This window comes from Chrysemys picta, chromosome 2 (genome assembly GCF_011386835.1).
Source record: "Chrysemys picta bellii isolate R12L10 chromosome 2, ASM1138683v2, whole genome shotgun sequence".
NCBI lineage: Eukaryota > Metazoa > Chordata > Testudines > Emydidae > Chrysemys > Chrysemys picta.
This window is the reverse complement of record NC_088792.1, coordinates 10,478,204-10,493,687: the sequence shown is the minus strand read 5'-3', so window position 1 is coordinate 10,493,687 and position 15,484 is coordinate 10,478,204. Positions and strand designations below refer to the sequence as shown.

The 15,484-nt window shown below is 48.5% G+C and overlaps 1 protein-coding gene across 3 annotated transcripts in view; it reads left to right on the top strand.

Annotated features, from left to right (window-relative positions):
- ZBTB47 (zinc finger and BTB domain containing 47) overlaps nucleotides 1-14,590 on the top strand; it is a 94,580-nt gene extending 79,990 nt beyond the window's left edge. For all 3 annotated transcript variants that reach the window (XM_005286310.4, XM_005286309.4, XM_065582616.1), the window contains exons 5-6: nucleotides 2,851-2,995; nucleotides 3,557-14,590. In XM_005286310.4, the coding sequence (XP_005286367.1) occupies nucleotides 2,851-2,995; nucleotides 3,557-3,912 (501 nt within the window). In that variant the 3' untranslated portion in view covers nucleotides 3,913-14,590. The remainder of the gene's footprint in view (nucleotides 1-2,850; nucleotides 2,996-3,556) is intronic.
- Nucleotides 14,591-15,484: the final 894 nt, after the last annotated feature.

Genomic DNA, 15,484 nt, shown 5'->3' with positions numbered 1-15,484 from the left:
CCGGGGTTGACGGCCCAAGCCCCGTCAGAGTCTCTGTAAAAATGCAAATTCCGTGTTTTTCCGCAGCAAACGGATTTCGAGGATCCTTGCTGATCACTAGTGTGAGTGTTCATCAGTGCCCCCTTTTGGGTGTAATTTGAATAGCCAACAGTCTCCTCCTAGCCCAGGTAAGCTGTGCTTCTGGAGCAGAGCTCTGTCCCCCGTGGTCTCTGTGGATGGCCGCTCTTGCCACCAGTAGCCATAGCGGGCAGCAGACTAGTTACATTAGTACTGTGCTCATTTTGCAGGCAGGGAAACTGAGGTCTTAGAGATTCTGACTTGCCCAGACTCTCATGAGTAAATAGCCAGGCTGGGGAAGGAGCCCAAGAGTCCTAGCTCTCAGTACTACATCTTACCCACAACCCCATTACTTCTGTCTGCTACCAGCTTTCACTCATTGTCCTGCGGAGCAAGTTAAGGGCTTAAGCCAACCTGTAACTATCGGGGATCAGGAAGAAACTGTCCCAAGGAGCAGGTTATCCCATAAAGTACCTATCTGAACCACCCTCTGAAGCAGCTGGTGCTGGTCACTGTTGGAGACAGGATACTGGACTAGATGGACCATGAGTCTGATCCAGCGCGGCAATTCCTGTGTTTCGTGGAGGAAAGCAGCGGGATGGCTTGGGGACTGGCATTGAGATAGAGGTTTACACCTCCCAGGTCACCAATCCACAACCGCTGGCTCTTTTATGAGGGATCTCAGCCCAGTTCTTATTGGACAGGCATCCATGCCACAAAATCAGCACCGCAACTGGCACTAGTTGCTACCCTCAGTGAATATAGTGTATTTAGATTTTTAGAAAGCCTTTGACAAGGTCCCTGACCAAAGGCTCTTAAGCAAAGTAAGCAGGCATGGGATAAGAGGGAAGGTCCTCTCATGGATTGGTAACTGGTTAAAAGATAGGAAACAAAGGGTAAGAATAAATGGTCAGTTTTCAGAATGGAAAGAGGTAAATAATGGTGTCCCCTAGGGGTCTGTTCTGGGACCAGTCCTGTCCAATACACCTCTACCCCGATATAGCTCTTTATGCTTAACAATCTGCTCCACCTTATACTTAACTGTGACGCTCTGAGAATGTTTCCCAGACCCGAAGAAGAGCTCTGTGGAGATTGAAAGCATGTCTCTCTCACCAACAGATGTTGGGCCAATAAAAGATATGACCTCACCCACCTTCTCTCTCTCTCACTTCAAGGTAGATACAGTGCAGTCCATGCCATGGACAGCATTGAGGTCTCTCTAGGACGAGACCCAATATCTGTGCTTCCATCTGCACCACTCAGACACTAACAATCCCATGATTCTTTTCATAAGAGGAGGATTTTGATCTGTTGTCCTTGGGCAATATGTGTCCCCTTCCCATTGCTGGCATCATGCATCTGGGAGCTGGCTCTTGCTGATCACCCTGGCCTAGAGTACAGTAGCTTGCTATCAATCCAGATCTTCAGATGGTGTAAGTCAGCATAACTCTATAGAAGTCAATGGGGCTAGGCTGATTCACAGCAGCTGGAGTTGGCCCATAGTGTGTAAAGTGTTCCTGGATCTTCTGGGATGCAGTGAACAATGTTATCATTAGAGGGGGGGGGTCAACATTTTTCCATCAGAAAATGCTCTTTTGTCAACGTGGAAATGTTTCCTGGGATTTTGATGAAATTCACAATGCAAAAGTTTCCTAACAATTTGTGTACATGTTCTTGTTTCCGTAACTTTATATTTTTATATTATAATCATGTTATTGTTACGTATGTTAAATAATAATTTTGACATTATTGAAACATTTTGTTTTGATGTTTCCAAATCAAACCCTTTTGGAATTTCTGTTCCATAAAATATTCGACTTTTCGTCCTGAGGTGGGTTGAAATGTTGAACTTTCGTCTGGGATAGAAATTCTGTTTCCTGACCAGCTCTAATCCTGACCTACTATTAATGCGCTTACTCTGCAACTTTATGATGTGAATATAGTATGAAAAAAAATTGCGTGATAGTTTTTCAGCAAATTCCTGAGGCAAAGTGTATCAATTTAATTCTTTGCTTTTATTTTGTTTATTTTATTTTTGTTGTTTAGAGCTCAAGAAATGTTTTTTAACTAGTCCTGCAGATTAAAATACTTTTAGAATTGGTGATGAGTTGGTAAGTAGTTGTTCTAGTGAAAAGGATGTAAAGTGCTAGGTTACCTGTTGAATGTTCCCCCGTCACCGCCCTGGACTGCTTGTCCTCTCAGCCATTTACTGTCTGCACACCCACCACCTCTTCCTCTCCTGTAAGGGAAGACTTGGTGTGCGCTTCAGATAACAACTTTGTTCTGTGAGGCACCATGTAGGACACTGAAGATAAAATCTGTTTTTCCTAAATTAGACAAGCTTTTAGTTCAGCCCAAGAGGGATTCTTTCTGGGAAGCTGGAGCTCTTTCAGGATTTAGTGCAATATGCATGGCTGAATTATTATTTGATCTATTAATCCTCAAGTCTTTAGGAGAGGTCTTAATAAAAACCGAGCAAGGGCTTAATAAAAGTTGAGTAAAGGCATTAGGGTTTGGCCCCTAATCATAAGCCTAGTTATTTGGAATGTCTCATGATAACGTTGAGTTCATATCTAGGAGTCATTATTCTGCCACTGACTCCTTGTGAACCTTGGGCAAGTCACTTAACCTCTCAGAGCCTCAGTTTTCCCTCTGTAAAACAGAGTTCGCTATCCATGACTGAGCTTGAACGAGCGAGAGACTGCTGCAGCTGAAAACCCTCTCTGCTCCTGTTCCGGGCTACTGCTGTTCAGCCACCCGCCTTTGTCTCTCACTTCATCCTCTCCCTTCCAGAACTGCAACGAGCGATTCCAATACAAGTACCAGCTGCGCTCTCACATGAGCATCCACATCGGACACAAGCAGTTCATGTGCCAGTGGTGCGGGAAGGACTTCAACATGAAACAGTATTTCGATGAGCACATGAAAACGCACACGGGTGAGAACTCTCCCGACGTCCAGTTTCCTCACCCCCAGCTACCAGGCATCGGGGGCACCCTGCTTTAGCTTCTGCCTCCCCCGAGAACCTCTGGGGATGTGGAGCAGGGAATATCTCTGCTGCTCCCCTTCCGCCCCCCCATTCTGGTGTGTCGGGGCAGGTTCTGTTCTGCGACGGGCTGTTCATTGGTGCCTGGATAATAATGGGATGGGAGCATTAGCGATGCCTAGGAGCTATAGCTGATGAGATGTATAGCCCTGCTGCTCCATTGAAGGGCTGGGTGATTGTGAGCTGGCCCAGTGCAAATCTGGCTCGAGGTGGGAGATGGAGTTTGGGATTACTGGTCCCCACCCTATTGAGGGGAGGAACTCACCGGGGAGGGAGCTCCCCAGTCTGGACTCTGTTGGTGAGCTGGGAATGGCATTGATGGGTTTGGAAGGAACTCCAGCACTTCTGAGCTAAGTGGGGGAGGCTATGGGTGGGGAGGGCCAAGCTGGCGAGATGGGCACCCCGAGCAGCGGTGGGAGCGGTCCCTAAACCAGCCATCTCCTCGTCCCCCAGGTGAGAAGCCCTACATCTGCGAGATCTGCGGCAAGAGCTTCACCAGCCGCCCCAACATGAAGCGCCACCGCCGGACCCACACGGGAGAAAAGCCCTACCCCTGCGACGTGTGCGGCCAGCGTTTCCGCTTCTCCAACATGCTCAAGGCCCACAAGGAGAAGTGCTTCCGGGTCAGCAACCCCCTGGCTTCGGACACCACCAACCCCGCCAACAACGGCGGCGGCCTCTCCGCTCCCCAGGGTGCCCCCTCGCCTCACTCACTCAGTTTGCCGCTGCTCCACCCCCTCCCCCCTCCTCCTCACCTACCGCCACCGCCTCCCCTGTTCCCAGCCGGGCGGGTCAATTCGAACAACTAGGCCAGCGTGCGCACGGACTGCTCTGCCACGCAGGGAGTGCCCAGTGGGCTGCTCGGTCGCGTGACGCGGGGAGAAGGAGGGAGGCGGTTAATTCTCTCTCTTTCGATTTTTTACCCTCCCTTGGTTTTATGATGAGCCCGTCAGCCTTCTGGCGAAAGGACAGGGGCTCTGGGCCACAGCAAGCTCCCAGGCAGCGTGGCGTGCCGGCGTTCAATCAGGGTGTAGACAAACGGCTCTTCTTTCCCTCCTCGTTCCATGGCTTTAGCGTTTCCCAAGCCCCGGTCAGACTCATCCTCTCGCCTCACTAGGCATTGTTGCTGAACTGGTTTACCTCTGCCGCCTAGTGCACTATTGTATCAGGGTAACCCTTGCCACAATGTCTTCCCGCTTGCACGTGTTCCTCCATGTGCCGTGCGAGTACGTTAGACTAACGAAGTGCACAGCTCAGCTCAGCCCCATCGAGCCATTTCCACTAGTTCCTCACGGCAGCAGTAAGGGGGTTCTTAGGTGTTTTTGTCTCATGAGGCAGCACTTTTAGCTTTGCCGGTGGCTATTAGTCAGGAACTTGTCCGCGATGCATCCTGTGCAAAATGTTTAATCAGGGTTGCGCCCCTCTTTAGTATGCCACTGAAACCACCTGAAAAGACTACATGTCCCAGCATGCAGTGCTGTTCCGAATGGCTTTCTGCTGGGCGAAGGAAGGAACATAGCATGCTGGGAGCTGTAGTCTTTGCAGGCTGTGGTAGAGATAAGGGTTGCCACATTGCACACTTTGGGACTGTGCTGCTGTCAGAGGTGTCACTGCGGCACCTGTAGACGTACCTGAGCTAGCTTTAATCTAGCTAGCTTGAAGAACATTTGCACTGAAACTGCAGCGGCATGAGCCATGCACACCCATCCAGGGTCTTGGCTACGTACTCGAACAGCTAGTCTGTACTGCCGTAGCGTCACTGCTGTTGTTATTTGAGCTAGCTAGATCAAAGCTAGCCTTTGGCATGTCTACATGTGCTGCCATCACACCCCTCTGATTGCAGCATAGACCAACCCTTTGGTAACCCTGCTCTAGCCACCATAATGGGTGTTTCAGCCCAAATCATCATTCTCTGGGAAAACTGCACAAGACATGGGCACACAGAGATGCAAGGATGCACGGGAGCTAGAATCCCTGTGAGACTGCCTATTTCACATAGTGAGTCAGCCGCAGGAACAGTCACAAGGAAAGGCAGAGATGCTATGTTATTCTGTGCATGGTGGAGGGGGATTTCTAAGTGACACAGGCTACGAAAGCAAAGGATGGTAATATTTCATGGCAGCTACACAGATTAGAGGTAGTGGCTGTTATATGTAATCTAGCATATTTGTGCTTGAGCCCGTCCCTCGTCCTGAAAGGCTGGTACTGCAGGAGAGATCTTTCAATGAGTTCACCACTTCATGACAGGAATCCCCTGGTCATGGCTGAAATCCAAGCCAGGTTAGGGAGGATGAGACGTTACCACTCTCTGGCATCTCCAGTGGCCCACATGACATAGAATCATAGAATATCAGGGTTGGAAGGGACCTCAGGAGGTCATCTAGTCCAACCCCCTGCTCAAAGCAGGACCAATTCCCAACTAAGTTATGAGTTAGGGGGCTGTGTATTAGTGGACAGAGGCCCACGTCTCAAAACCCACCATCACAGCCTGCTCTTGTTAGCAGCCCTTGTTATGTCTTCCTTCCCAACTGGGATTCCAAACCTCCCGTCCCCTTCCCCTGCAATTTGTTAGACTAAAGCCCCAACCCAGACAGCTGGGTTTAACGAAAGGATTCACTAGCTCGATATGATTTTTTCCCCAAAGGGGCTCAGACCCATGATAAAATCCCAGCTCCGATGCTAGAAATGAGCCCCGTGTTTCTAGGAAATGGGCTGGAGCTGTGTGGGGGCTCCGATGGTGGAGCTGGAGCATTCCCATGGTGAGCTCACCGTTGGTCTTTAGACGAAAAAGCAGGTTGGAAAGTCGTTCCACTCCAGCCTGAATGGCGCAGCAGGATCTAGTCCTAGGCTGGACTTCCCTGGAAGTTACTTGTCGTAATAGTGCCTTACAGTTATTGAAAGTAAGCTCCCCAGTGTGTGCTCGGGAGTCTGGTTAGCCTGAAGGCTGCACGCCAGCTCCGATAACCTGCCCGTAGTACCAAGGAAGGGCAGTGGTTCGTCTCCTTTTCCTCCTTTCGTGTCTCATGTCCCCCCAGCCCTAGTACTTTACTCTCCTTTAGGAGTCCAGTTTTGCCTTCAGTCACAGCACAGTGAGCCTTTGTACAGAGGGAGTGCATTTGAGGGCTTTAGCATGGAGTTGGCTACTAGAATTCAGTGGCCCTCTAGCCAGAGGCTGCCTTATTGATGAAGGGGCCTGGCAAGAAGGACAAGCACCTTATAAAATGTTGCAAGCCCATGTGAGCTTCAGGTCCGGCAAATTTAACTCCCTCACCTGGCTCCGTGGTACTACTTATAGATTCATAGATTATAGGACTGGAAGGGACCTCGAGAGGTCATCGAGTCCAGTCCCCTGCCCGCATGGCAGGACCAAATATTGTCTAGACTTGACTGATGTGGGGTTGTGCCACGTTACTTAGAGTGCTATTTCAGACTAGGGAAGTCCTTTTTGCATTTGCCTCTGGCGGGGGATAGCTCAGGTCACTGAAGTGCAGCAGAACAGTACCCATCCCGGCCTCTGCTGGCTGTCTGAAGCGGCATCATGTAGGTGGGCTTTTCTGTCTCTTACACTGGCAACGCTCATCTTGCATTTCACTTATTAAGGTCTGTTTCACACTAGTGGAGTACAGCTTATAACCCTGATGTCATGTGGCTGGCACGGGCCATGGTCAGGGAATGGCAGCTCATTTAGGCCCTGTCTAGAATGGCTTTTTTGTTACCTCCCATGGCCTGAAATGGGGCTTGCACTTATGTGACTTACCCTAGGAAAAGCCCCGTTTTGCAGCAGTGTACTTTAGAAGGTTGCAACGGTGTAACCACACTGATGTAATTCCCCTAGTCTAGAGGCTTTCCCTAGTCCAAACAAGCCCTCAAGGCTAGATCCTGCAATACTCTAAGCACCTCCTAGGAGGCACCTTCAACTCCCATTGGTGTGTGTGGGGTGTTTTGCACTGCTCTAAGAGCTGCTCGGCACCTTGCAGAGTGGCAGAAGGCAGTGCTGACTGAGGTCATTTTATTGCCCCTTATGTATCTCCTTCTGGTCCCAACGTGTGGTGGAGCAGGATCTAGGAGAAAAGGCTATACTGAAATATATTGGCCAGATTCATAGTTGGCAATGCGAGCACTGCCACTGGGATATGAAAAAGGGAAGCAGGAGGGAGAAGACACACGTAGTCAGCTGAAGAAGCCCGTTCTCGTTAGCAATTTGTTCTGTTGGCTGTATAGCTTCAGTCGAGACACCTACACGTGTGGAGATTCTGAGCTGCGGCTGGCTAAGGCAGAAGCTGCAACGGCGTGTCTTAATAGCCCCAACTCATCAAAGCATTTAACACATGCAGGCGGCCATCTTTATTTAACGGCCATGTGTTTAAGCCTCATTGAAGTCAACGGGATTTAACCATGTGCTTAAAGTTAAGCGTGAGCTTAAGTGCATTGCTGACTAGGGCTAGACTGCTGACTCGTGACTTTAATGACTGATCCACTTCGCTCCTGCTTGGCACACCAAGTGCACGTCCAGTGCTGTCCCCCCCCCACATCTGGCACCTCCTCGTTAGAGCACCAACTGGCATTGAAAGGCACATCACTTTTCACATCCATTGACCCCTTCTCTCGCCTGTGTCAGCCGCAGCCTCAGTTAACGTCTTGTATTGCAGATTCTGTGCTCGCAGACAGTCTGGTTCGGCTTCATGCTAAGTGAGGTGGCTGCTGAATGGGCTGCCGGTATGGCTGTGAACACCTCAGATCAGTGGCAGATATCCCATGGGACAGGGTGTCCTACTCAGCTGCTTCCACAGGTCCAGCATCCTGCGTGTTATTAGGACTGTCCAGCATCTTTTAGATATCACGTGTCTGCAAGGAGACCTGATGTCTCAAGAGCTTGGCAAAGAGCTAGAGGCCCTAGAGACCCTCATTTATGTCACTGGTGTGAACCCAACCCAAGTTGGTCATGACTGGAAGGTCTTACCCTCTGAGGATGGCCGACCGAAGGCCTATGCCATGGGGGGGTCTCATCCCATGTCATTAAAAGCCACCTCCATCGTTGTCCCTCTTGCCTAGCCCCTGGGGCAGACTCTACAGAGGTCATGGAAAGAAGGGGCCATGCACACTGATTTCCCCTGCCACTCCTACTCTTCCAAGTCAGGGTTGAGACAGGTTAGCAGGGCGCCATGAGGATAGGTAGCACTGCCCATAATGGGGCTGTTCCATGGCCAGAAAACGTCAACCTCCAGGGCTGAGAAACTGGTCCCGTTCCCTTGCACTGAATCTCCTCCCACAAACGCGCGCTTCCCAAAAAGGAAAGTCATTGATTGCCTAGAATCCAATCGGAATCGCTCACTTCTTCCCCACCCTGCTGCAATTTCTCAGTGTGCCTGTCTCAGGGGCCTGTTCTTCCTCACAGACTGGGGTAAATCCAGTGGGATGCCTTCTATGTACGCAAAACGTGCCTTGCATGCACAACCGGCTGGGCACAACCCCCTGGAGGACCCCATTCTGTAGAACAAAATGGCATCCTCCGGCCAGCCTGCCCTCGCATGCGCCGCACATGCAAGGTCACGGTGCATGGAGGACACTATTTTGGATTGCCTAAGATGTGCAGGTGAGTTGTTGCGTGACTTACTAAAGCTGCCACAGCGCGCCACAAGGGGACCTGGCCGTGACCCCACTAAAGCCAGCGTTAAACAGATGGAAGCGGGAGGAGAATCCAGCCACTTGGTGATATGGGCAGACACAGGTGCATAAAGAACCCATCCACGCCTGTTTGCCCATTTGGATTCATTTTAAAATGTTGCCCAGAGAGCAGCCTGGAGACAGCAGAGCAGGGCATGCACACGAACACTTAGGGAGCCAGATCCCTGGGGCTCCAAGGCCAGGATGGAGAGACACCTCCAGGACTCCTGCGCCATCTCTGAACCCTTTTGTCTACACCCTTATTGAGTCTAAATGTGTTGATTTGGGTATTTTTGTGACCGTACCAAGAGCTGAAGCAAATGGCTCCAGAAGCGTATTGGCCCATGTTCGTCCCTGGTAGAACTCCTACAAAGCCTCTTGAGTTCAACCAGGGGAGAAATTCGGCCTGTTGTTTTCAATCTTTTTATTATTTGAATTCTTGCACCTTAACCCCTCGCATCCCTCCTTCAATGCGCCACGAGTCTGAGAGGGGCTTCATTTCCACTAGCAGTTAATGAACGTTCAGCAAACAACTCTGCACACACACACCTGCCCACTCTCCCAGCCTCATTTTCTTGGGTTGAACCTGCAGGGAGGGGGCGATGGTGGGGATGGTCTTTGTTTTCAATTTCCCAGGAACCTGGTAGCCCAGACCGGTTTGCCTCATAGTGTTCATAAAGCAGGGCTGGCCCCCTGGCCGACAGCCATAACGAGAACGCAGCCAGAGGGGTGACAGACTGAGATGGCTGTGACGCAGTGCAATAGCAAATTGGCATCAGCTGCTGGACAACCTTGATTTTTAACTCTTTACAGACAGACACCTTTGGTCCACATGGATGGAAGCAGCATTCCACCACAGCCCTGCCTAGAGACACATCATCCATGAAGGGAAGGGGTGGGTAGAACCTAATAAAAGAACAACCTCAGTAGCATGGAACTTGAAGGAAACAAACTAACAGAAAAAGAAACACAAGCACTTCACTTGCCTCAAACTAGTTTCTAATGCCTGACGTTTGGCTGTGTATTATTTTATGGCATTCAGTATCTGTTGCCCAAACATGCCAAGTAAAGAGTGTATCGGTGGCTCTACTAGTTGTGAACAAAATAAATGAAGCACTTTATTCTGTGTAGATACGGGGAAGGGGGTCGGGGGAGTTCAGATGCTTTCCAAAAGCATCTTAAGTAATGTTCTAGGAAATGTATTATTACTACATTTTTTTTTAATGACCATGTGTAATCAATATATGTTTATCTTTAACTCCAAGTACGGTAGCACTCTCTTTGGGATGGTCTGATGTCCGGGGAGGGTGGGAAAGCAAGGTTATCCTCTCTCATGTTGGAGGAGATCATGATGGCCATTGGAAGAGCGCCAGCATCTACCGCAGGCGCATGCCAATATGGCTCAGCTGAGAGCCACAAGGGCAAGTTGTTGGGAACCGCCAAGGGTTGCACCAAATTGCCTTAAATGGAGCAGATCGCAACTGCCCGTCACACTGGAAGGAGACCTGTGGAGAAGACCCCAGTGTGCATTTCCACCCAGGTGGTCTTTTGTTCAGATTGAGGTGCACCACCACGTTCTGGTAGCTGCTAGCTGCTCAGGAGGAATTGCGCATCTCCATGGGCTGAATTTTTGGTCACCTTTGAGACCTGATTTTGACCTCCCACCAGGGCAAATGGGGAGTAAACCCATTGACGTCAAGGGTGTCGTACTGGTGTGTGAGATCAGAATCAGGCCCTTGGGTCTACCTCCTACCAGCACAGTAATATTCTGACTGTTATCAAAGAGGTTGCAAGAGGAAGACCTGAACCAATAAATGATCTGCCTTTTATAAAAGGAAACATTAGCTGTCTTTCAAGCCCATCACTTTCGCTCTCTTGCCCCCTTTTCAGGAAGCCCTGTGGTGGAGAGGGGCTCTGGAGGACTGGCCCATTTGGTACTTTGTGGCCCAATCCTGCTGTTCCCACATCAGAACTTCCAGGTCAGGCCCTGTGAGAATAGTGTGTAATTCTAGCTGGTGACTTGAGAGAGAAGGAGACATGCGGCCATATTTTTGTGGGGCCTTATTGGAAGTGGCTGTTGAGGGGGACAGTGGGTGGAGTTGTACTAACGGGGCCGGCACATTGTCTTGCTGCCGAGTGGCTTCATTTTTTGTCTCCGTGTGCTGCTGTAACTGGAATCATGTCGGAGCTGGAAAGTGAGACCAGGCAGGTTATCTAGTCTGCCCATCCAGCCAGCGAGTCAGAATGTCCCTATTTGAATAATGGCATTGGCCTTACCCAGCCTGTTGGTACCAGGAACCTAGCACCTCTGGGGAGAATGCACATGTTGTGAATATTTTTTGAGCCATGTCCTCAGCTGGCGATGCAAAGAAGCATAATTCCATTAACTTATAAAAAATATATGTGGAGATATACCTATCGCATAGAGCTGGAAGGGACACTGAAAGGTCATTGAGTCCAGCCCCCTGCCTTCACTAGCAGGACAAGTACTGATTTTGCCCCAGATCCCTAAGTGGCCCTCCCAAGGATTAAACTCACAACCCTGGGTTTAGCAGGCCAATGCTCAAACCACTGAGCTATCCCTCCACTTCAGTGGAGCTACCTTGGTTTCCACCAGCTGAGGATCTGGCCCTCTTATCTATAAGAATTTCTTTTCTTTTTTGGGGGGGCGGGGGGCAGGACTGATTCCTTAGCTGAAAAGCCCTAGTCTCCTTTATGGCCCCTGGCCCTGACTCCTGGACTGAATTTAAAGAGCAAGGGAATCTGCTCGGCACTCATCAGCAGTTTCCATTGCAGGACAGAATTACAGGGTGAGCAGATGAGGCGGCTGAAGCTGTCTTACTCGGTGATTCTCGAGCAGTGATCCAGGGACCACTGGTGAGCCAAAGAACCATGGGATGAAATATTTTGGGAACCAAGTGGTGTGGAATTGACTGGCTCTGGATGTCACTCAAAACATCTGGTTCTGATTAAATGATCTTTGGTATCCCAATGCCAGAAAAGTGCTGGTGGGAATTAACCCTCTTCTAAGGAAAAAAGTATTGCAAAGAGATCTACTTAATATCATGTACCAGGCTTGATCTAAGCTAATAGCATGGGGAAGGGGAAGGAGATTGGCTTGACTGGCCCACAAATAGCTCTTACTAATGGAGTCTGATTCTCAGTTATCTTTTGTTTTTTTTCTCTGCCAATTATAGCTGCGTTAAGTACTCCCCTGTTTATGTTGGAGCCTCTCACAGCTTGTGTTAATGTATACTTCAACATGTGTTTGGATCCACCAAGGCATGGGGACCCCAGATGGGATTAAAGGCTTTTTTTCTGAATGGAAACAGACTCACCTGGGCTGGGAACGGCAGGAGGAAGCCAAGACTTGATGCTGCACCGGAATGCAGCTGAGACAGAGACCAAGAACGTCGGTCATTGAAAAGAGTGTATCTGTGTATGGCAGGTGGAGATATTCTCTAGACACAACCTTGCCTTCTGGGATTAGCAGTGTGTGTGAGAGAAGGAGTGCCTGCACTATGTCTTGTCATGCTGTCTTTGACTGTAGCTTTGTGAGTTTTTGATGGTTTCTGTGTAGACCACCTGTACCACCAGAGGAAGCCTCAAGTGAACCACCACAGCCAAAAGCATGGGATGCATATTGCAGAAAGTGGCTGGGCGTTGGTTGGAATCCAGCTGTCCCAGCAGGAAACTTGGGATCCTGTGTTCTACATGCACCTCTAGCCCCACTCTGGAATGGATTTGCACATGGGCTCATGTGGCAGGGTTTCTTGGAGGAGGTATGTGAAGATCTTTTGGCCTTGGCCGAAGACAATCTGTTTGAGATGAAGTGGCTTGGGAGAATGTGAGGAATTTTTGGTAACACTTAGAAATTGCACCTTTTGCACAGCTGGTAAAGAAATGACCTGAGAATGCCAGTGATTCTAGAATTTGCTAGTGCTTCAATGGTTTGTCCCTGTGAATACATGTTCTTAAGCTATTTCCATGGAAAAGCCCTATAGAATTGAATGGAGAATTCTATCTGTGCTTATAGGACTGATTAAACATAACCTTCAGGAAGGACCTCGCTGTCCATTAAAATCTATAGGATTTCCAAAGTTGTTTCTATAGACCCTACTGATTTCTGCCTTAGTACATTCCATAGGACTTTCCCACAAGTGGCCCCTTAGCAGGACGTTGCTGAATGTTTTTGTGTGGTATTCAGGACTGTTTTGCTCTTTGGAGAACTAGAATAGCTGAAAGTTCCATAACGCAGAACACTCCTGACCCCCTCCGGTGTTGAACAGAGGCTGCCTCTTCCAGCTGGTGGGACATATTTAGGAAGAGAAAGTCCGCTTCGCAGCCATTGCTGTGTTCCCTTTTGTTACGTTTGAGGACCGGGAAAGTTGTTCAGTTACATCTGAGCTTTCTTGATCAGAGCCATTGAGCATCTCTCCCGGACGGCATTCCAGATTTCTAAGTATCGCCTTGGTGGGGTGGAGAAGGTGCCTTGTTTGTGCTCCAGGCTGTGGGAAAGAGTCACCGGGAGTCACGGCCCCAAGAGATTAGCATGTGAGCTGCATGCTAGGCCTCAGTTCTGTCCCGGGGATGTGGATTGTGGAGGCTCTTATGAACTAAGGACCTCATCTGATGCCTGTTGAAGTCAATGGGAGTCATTCCGTTAATGTCAGTGGGTGATGGACAATGCTTGAAAGGCCTCATCCTTCAGCCATTGCTAAAGCACAGTAGTATCATCTCACTGGGCCTCGTTCGGCCACTTTTACCCTGCTCCACGCCTCGTCTCGTTGATTTCAGAGTCAGGTATCTGCATGAGCACAGGTAGGAAAACTGGGCCACTGACTTTGATGTAGTGTTCACACTAGTAAGAACTATGCTCAGCAGTTTTCAGGAGGCCTGTGTGCAATTCCCAGCTGGGCATTGCGGGTTCCAATGTGTGACCTTTACATTGGACGCTTCTTTGCCGTGCAATCTGTTCTGGAAGTGGTCATTTGTCATGGGCACAGCGGCAGTTCTGAATGGGTAACCGAGGAGAAGGGGCTGCCTTTTCCTCCTTGGGGAACGATCCAGTACGTGCGATAAGGGTTATGTCAACAACCAAATGGGATAAGTGCAGAAAATTCTGGGTCTACTTCGTGGAGTCACTACACTGAAATCAATGGAGTTACTCACTGGAGCTGAGAATCAGACCCACTAACTCTGGGACAGTGATGGGGGAACAATGTTGGGATGGTCTCTAATCCATTTATCATATTGGTTGGCTTGTGGGTGCTTCATGTGACTCTCCCCCACATATTACTTATGTTAACTCTTTCCTATCAGTAGAGTTGCTATTGAGGGGTACGTGTTAATTGTGACGCTAACTGGTGGCCTCTGATCATCTGTTTGTATATAGACAGCATCACAGTGATGGTTCGCATGTATGTGTAACCTCCAACATAAGGAGCTAAATATATATTTATACCTTATCACCAACAGACTGGTTTTGAGAGCCCAGCAATAAAAATGAGTGGTTGTGTCCAAATCCCCCCACAGCTGCAGGTGCTATTCTGCTATCGCAGGAAATGATTGATTGATTGATTTGATTTTATGCCATGCACAGGAATTTTTCTTTCCTGCCAGGAAGCTATTGTATATGTGATGTTTCTTCTCTGGTTAGCTTTGGAAGTCTTCTGTGTCCTCTATGGAAAAGTCCTGTAGAATTTAATAGAAATTAACCTTTCTGTAAATTTTATTGTTAACCATCCTGTAACATTTTAAAAGACCCAGTCAGCTTGGGTTTGTTTGTTTTTTAATTTGTTTTAAAAATGTTTGTTTTTCTGATTTGATTTTCCTTTAAGTAGACTGTCGGGTAATGTTTTAAGGATGTCCTTAGAAGAAAATCAGGGAGCGGGTGCTGATACATTAACCCATGCTGAGTATAGGGTGACCAGATGTGCCGATTTTATAGGGACAGTCCTGATTTTGGGGTCTTTTTCTTATATAGGCTCCTATTGCCCCCTACCCCCTGTCCTGATTTTTCACATTTGCTGTCTGGTCACCCTAGCTGAGTAGTATCTTATTCCATAGGTAGCCCCACTGATTTCAAAGAGATTATATCTGGACTAAGATACTCAGTGTTGCCAACTCTTTTGGTTTTTATCACGAACCCCGTGATATTTGTTTGTTTTTTTTGTTTTGTTTTTAAAGTCTTTGATCCCACTGTCATGATTGTGAGAATCTTCCTCTTGCTTCTAATGTATTTGTAGAACGTTTTCTTGTTACCCTTTCAGTCATCACGGGAAAGGAGGGCTTTAAGAAGATAATGAGTTAGTTTTGCAGATGTTTATGGGGAGCTCCTCCCAAGCATGAGGGCAGCATAAAAGAAAGTGTGAAAGTGCTTGTTTGAAATACAACACGTAGCCAATGGAGGATGACATGGGCCGATCAGAGGTGGGAGCTGACCTATTGATACTGAATCAGAGATAGTAGATTAGGTGTTACCTATAAAAGTAGTTGGTACCACGTTTTCAAAAAGAACTTAATTTTCTGAGTTGAAGTTTCCCCCGTAACATAAATGAGACCCTTGCTGTAGGCTGGGTTTAAAAGAAGCCTATACAGAGGATCTCATTCTTTATTGAATTCTACTGGCTTTTGTTCTGTAGAACCCCATTATTCGTCTGATTTATTTAAGCGCTTAAGCAATTGCCAAAATCTTCTTGATGTAAATAGAATGGG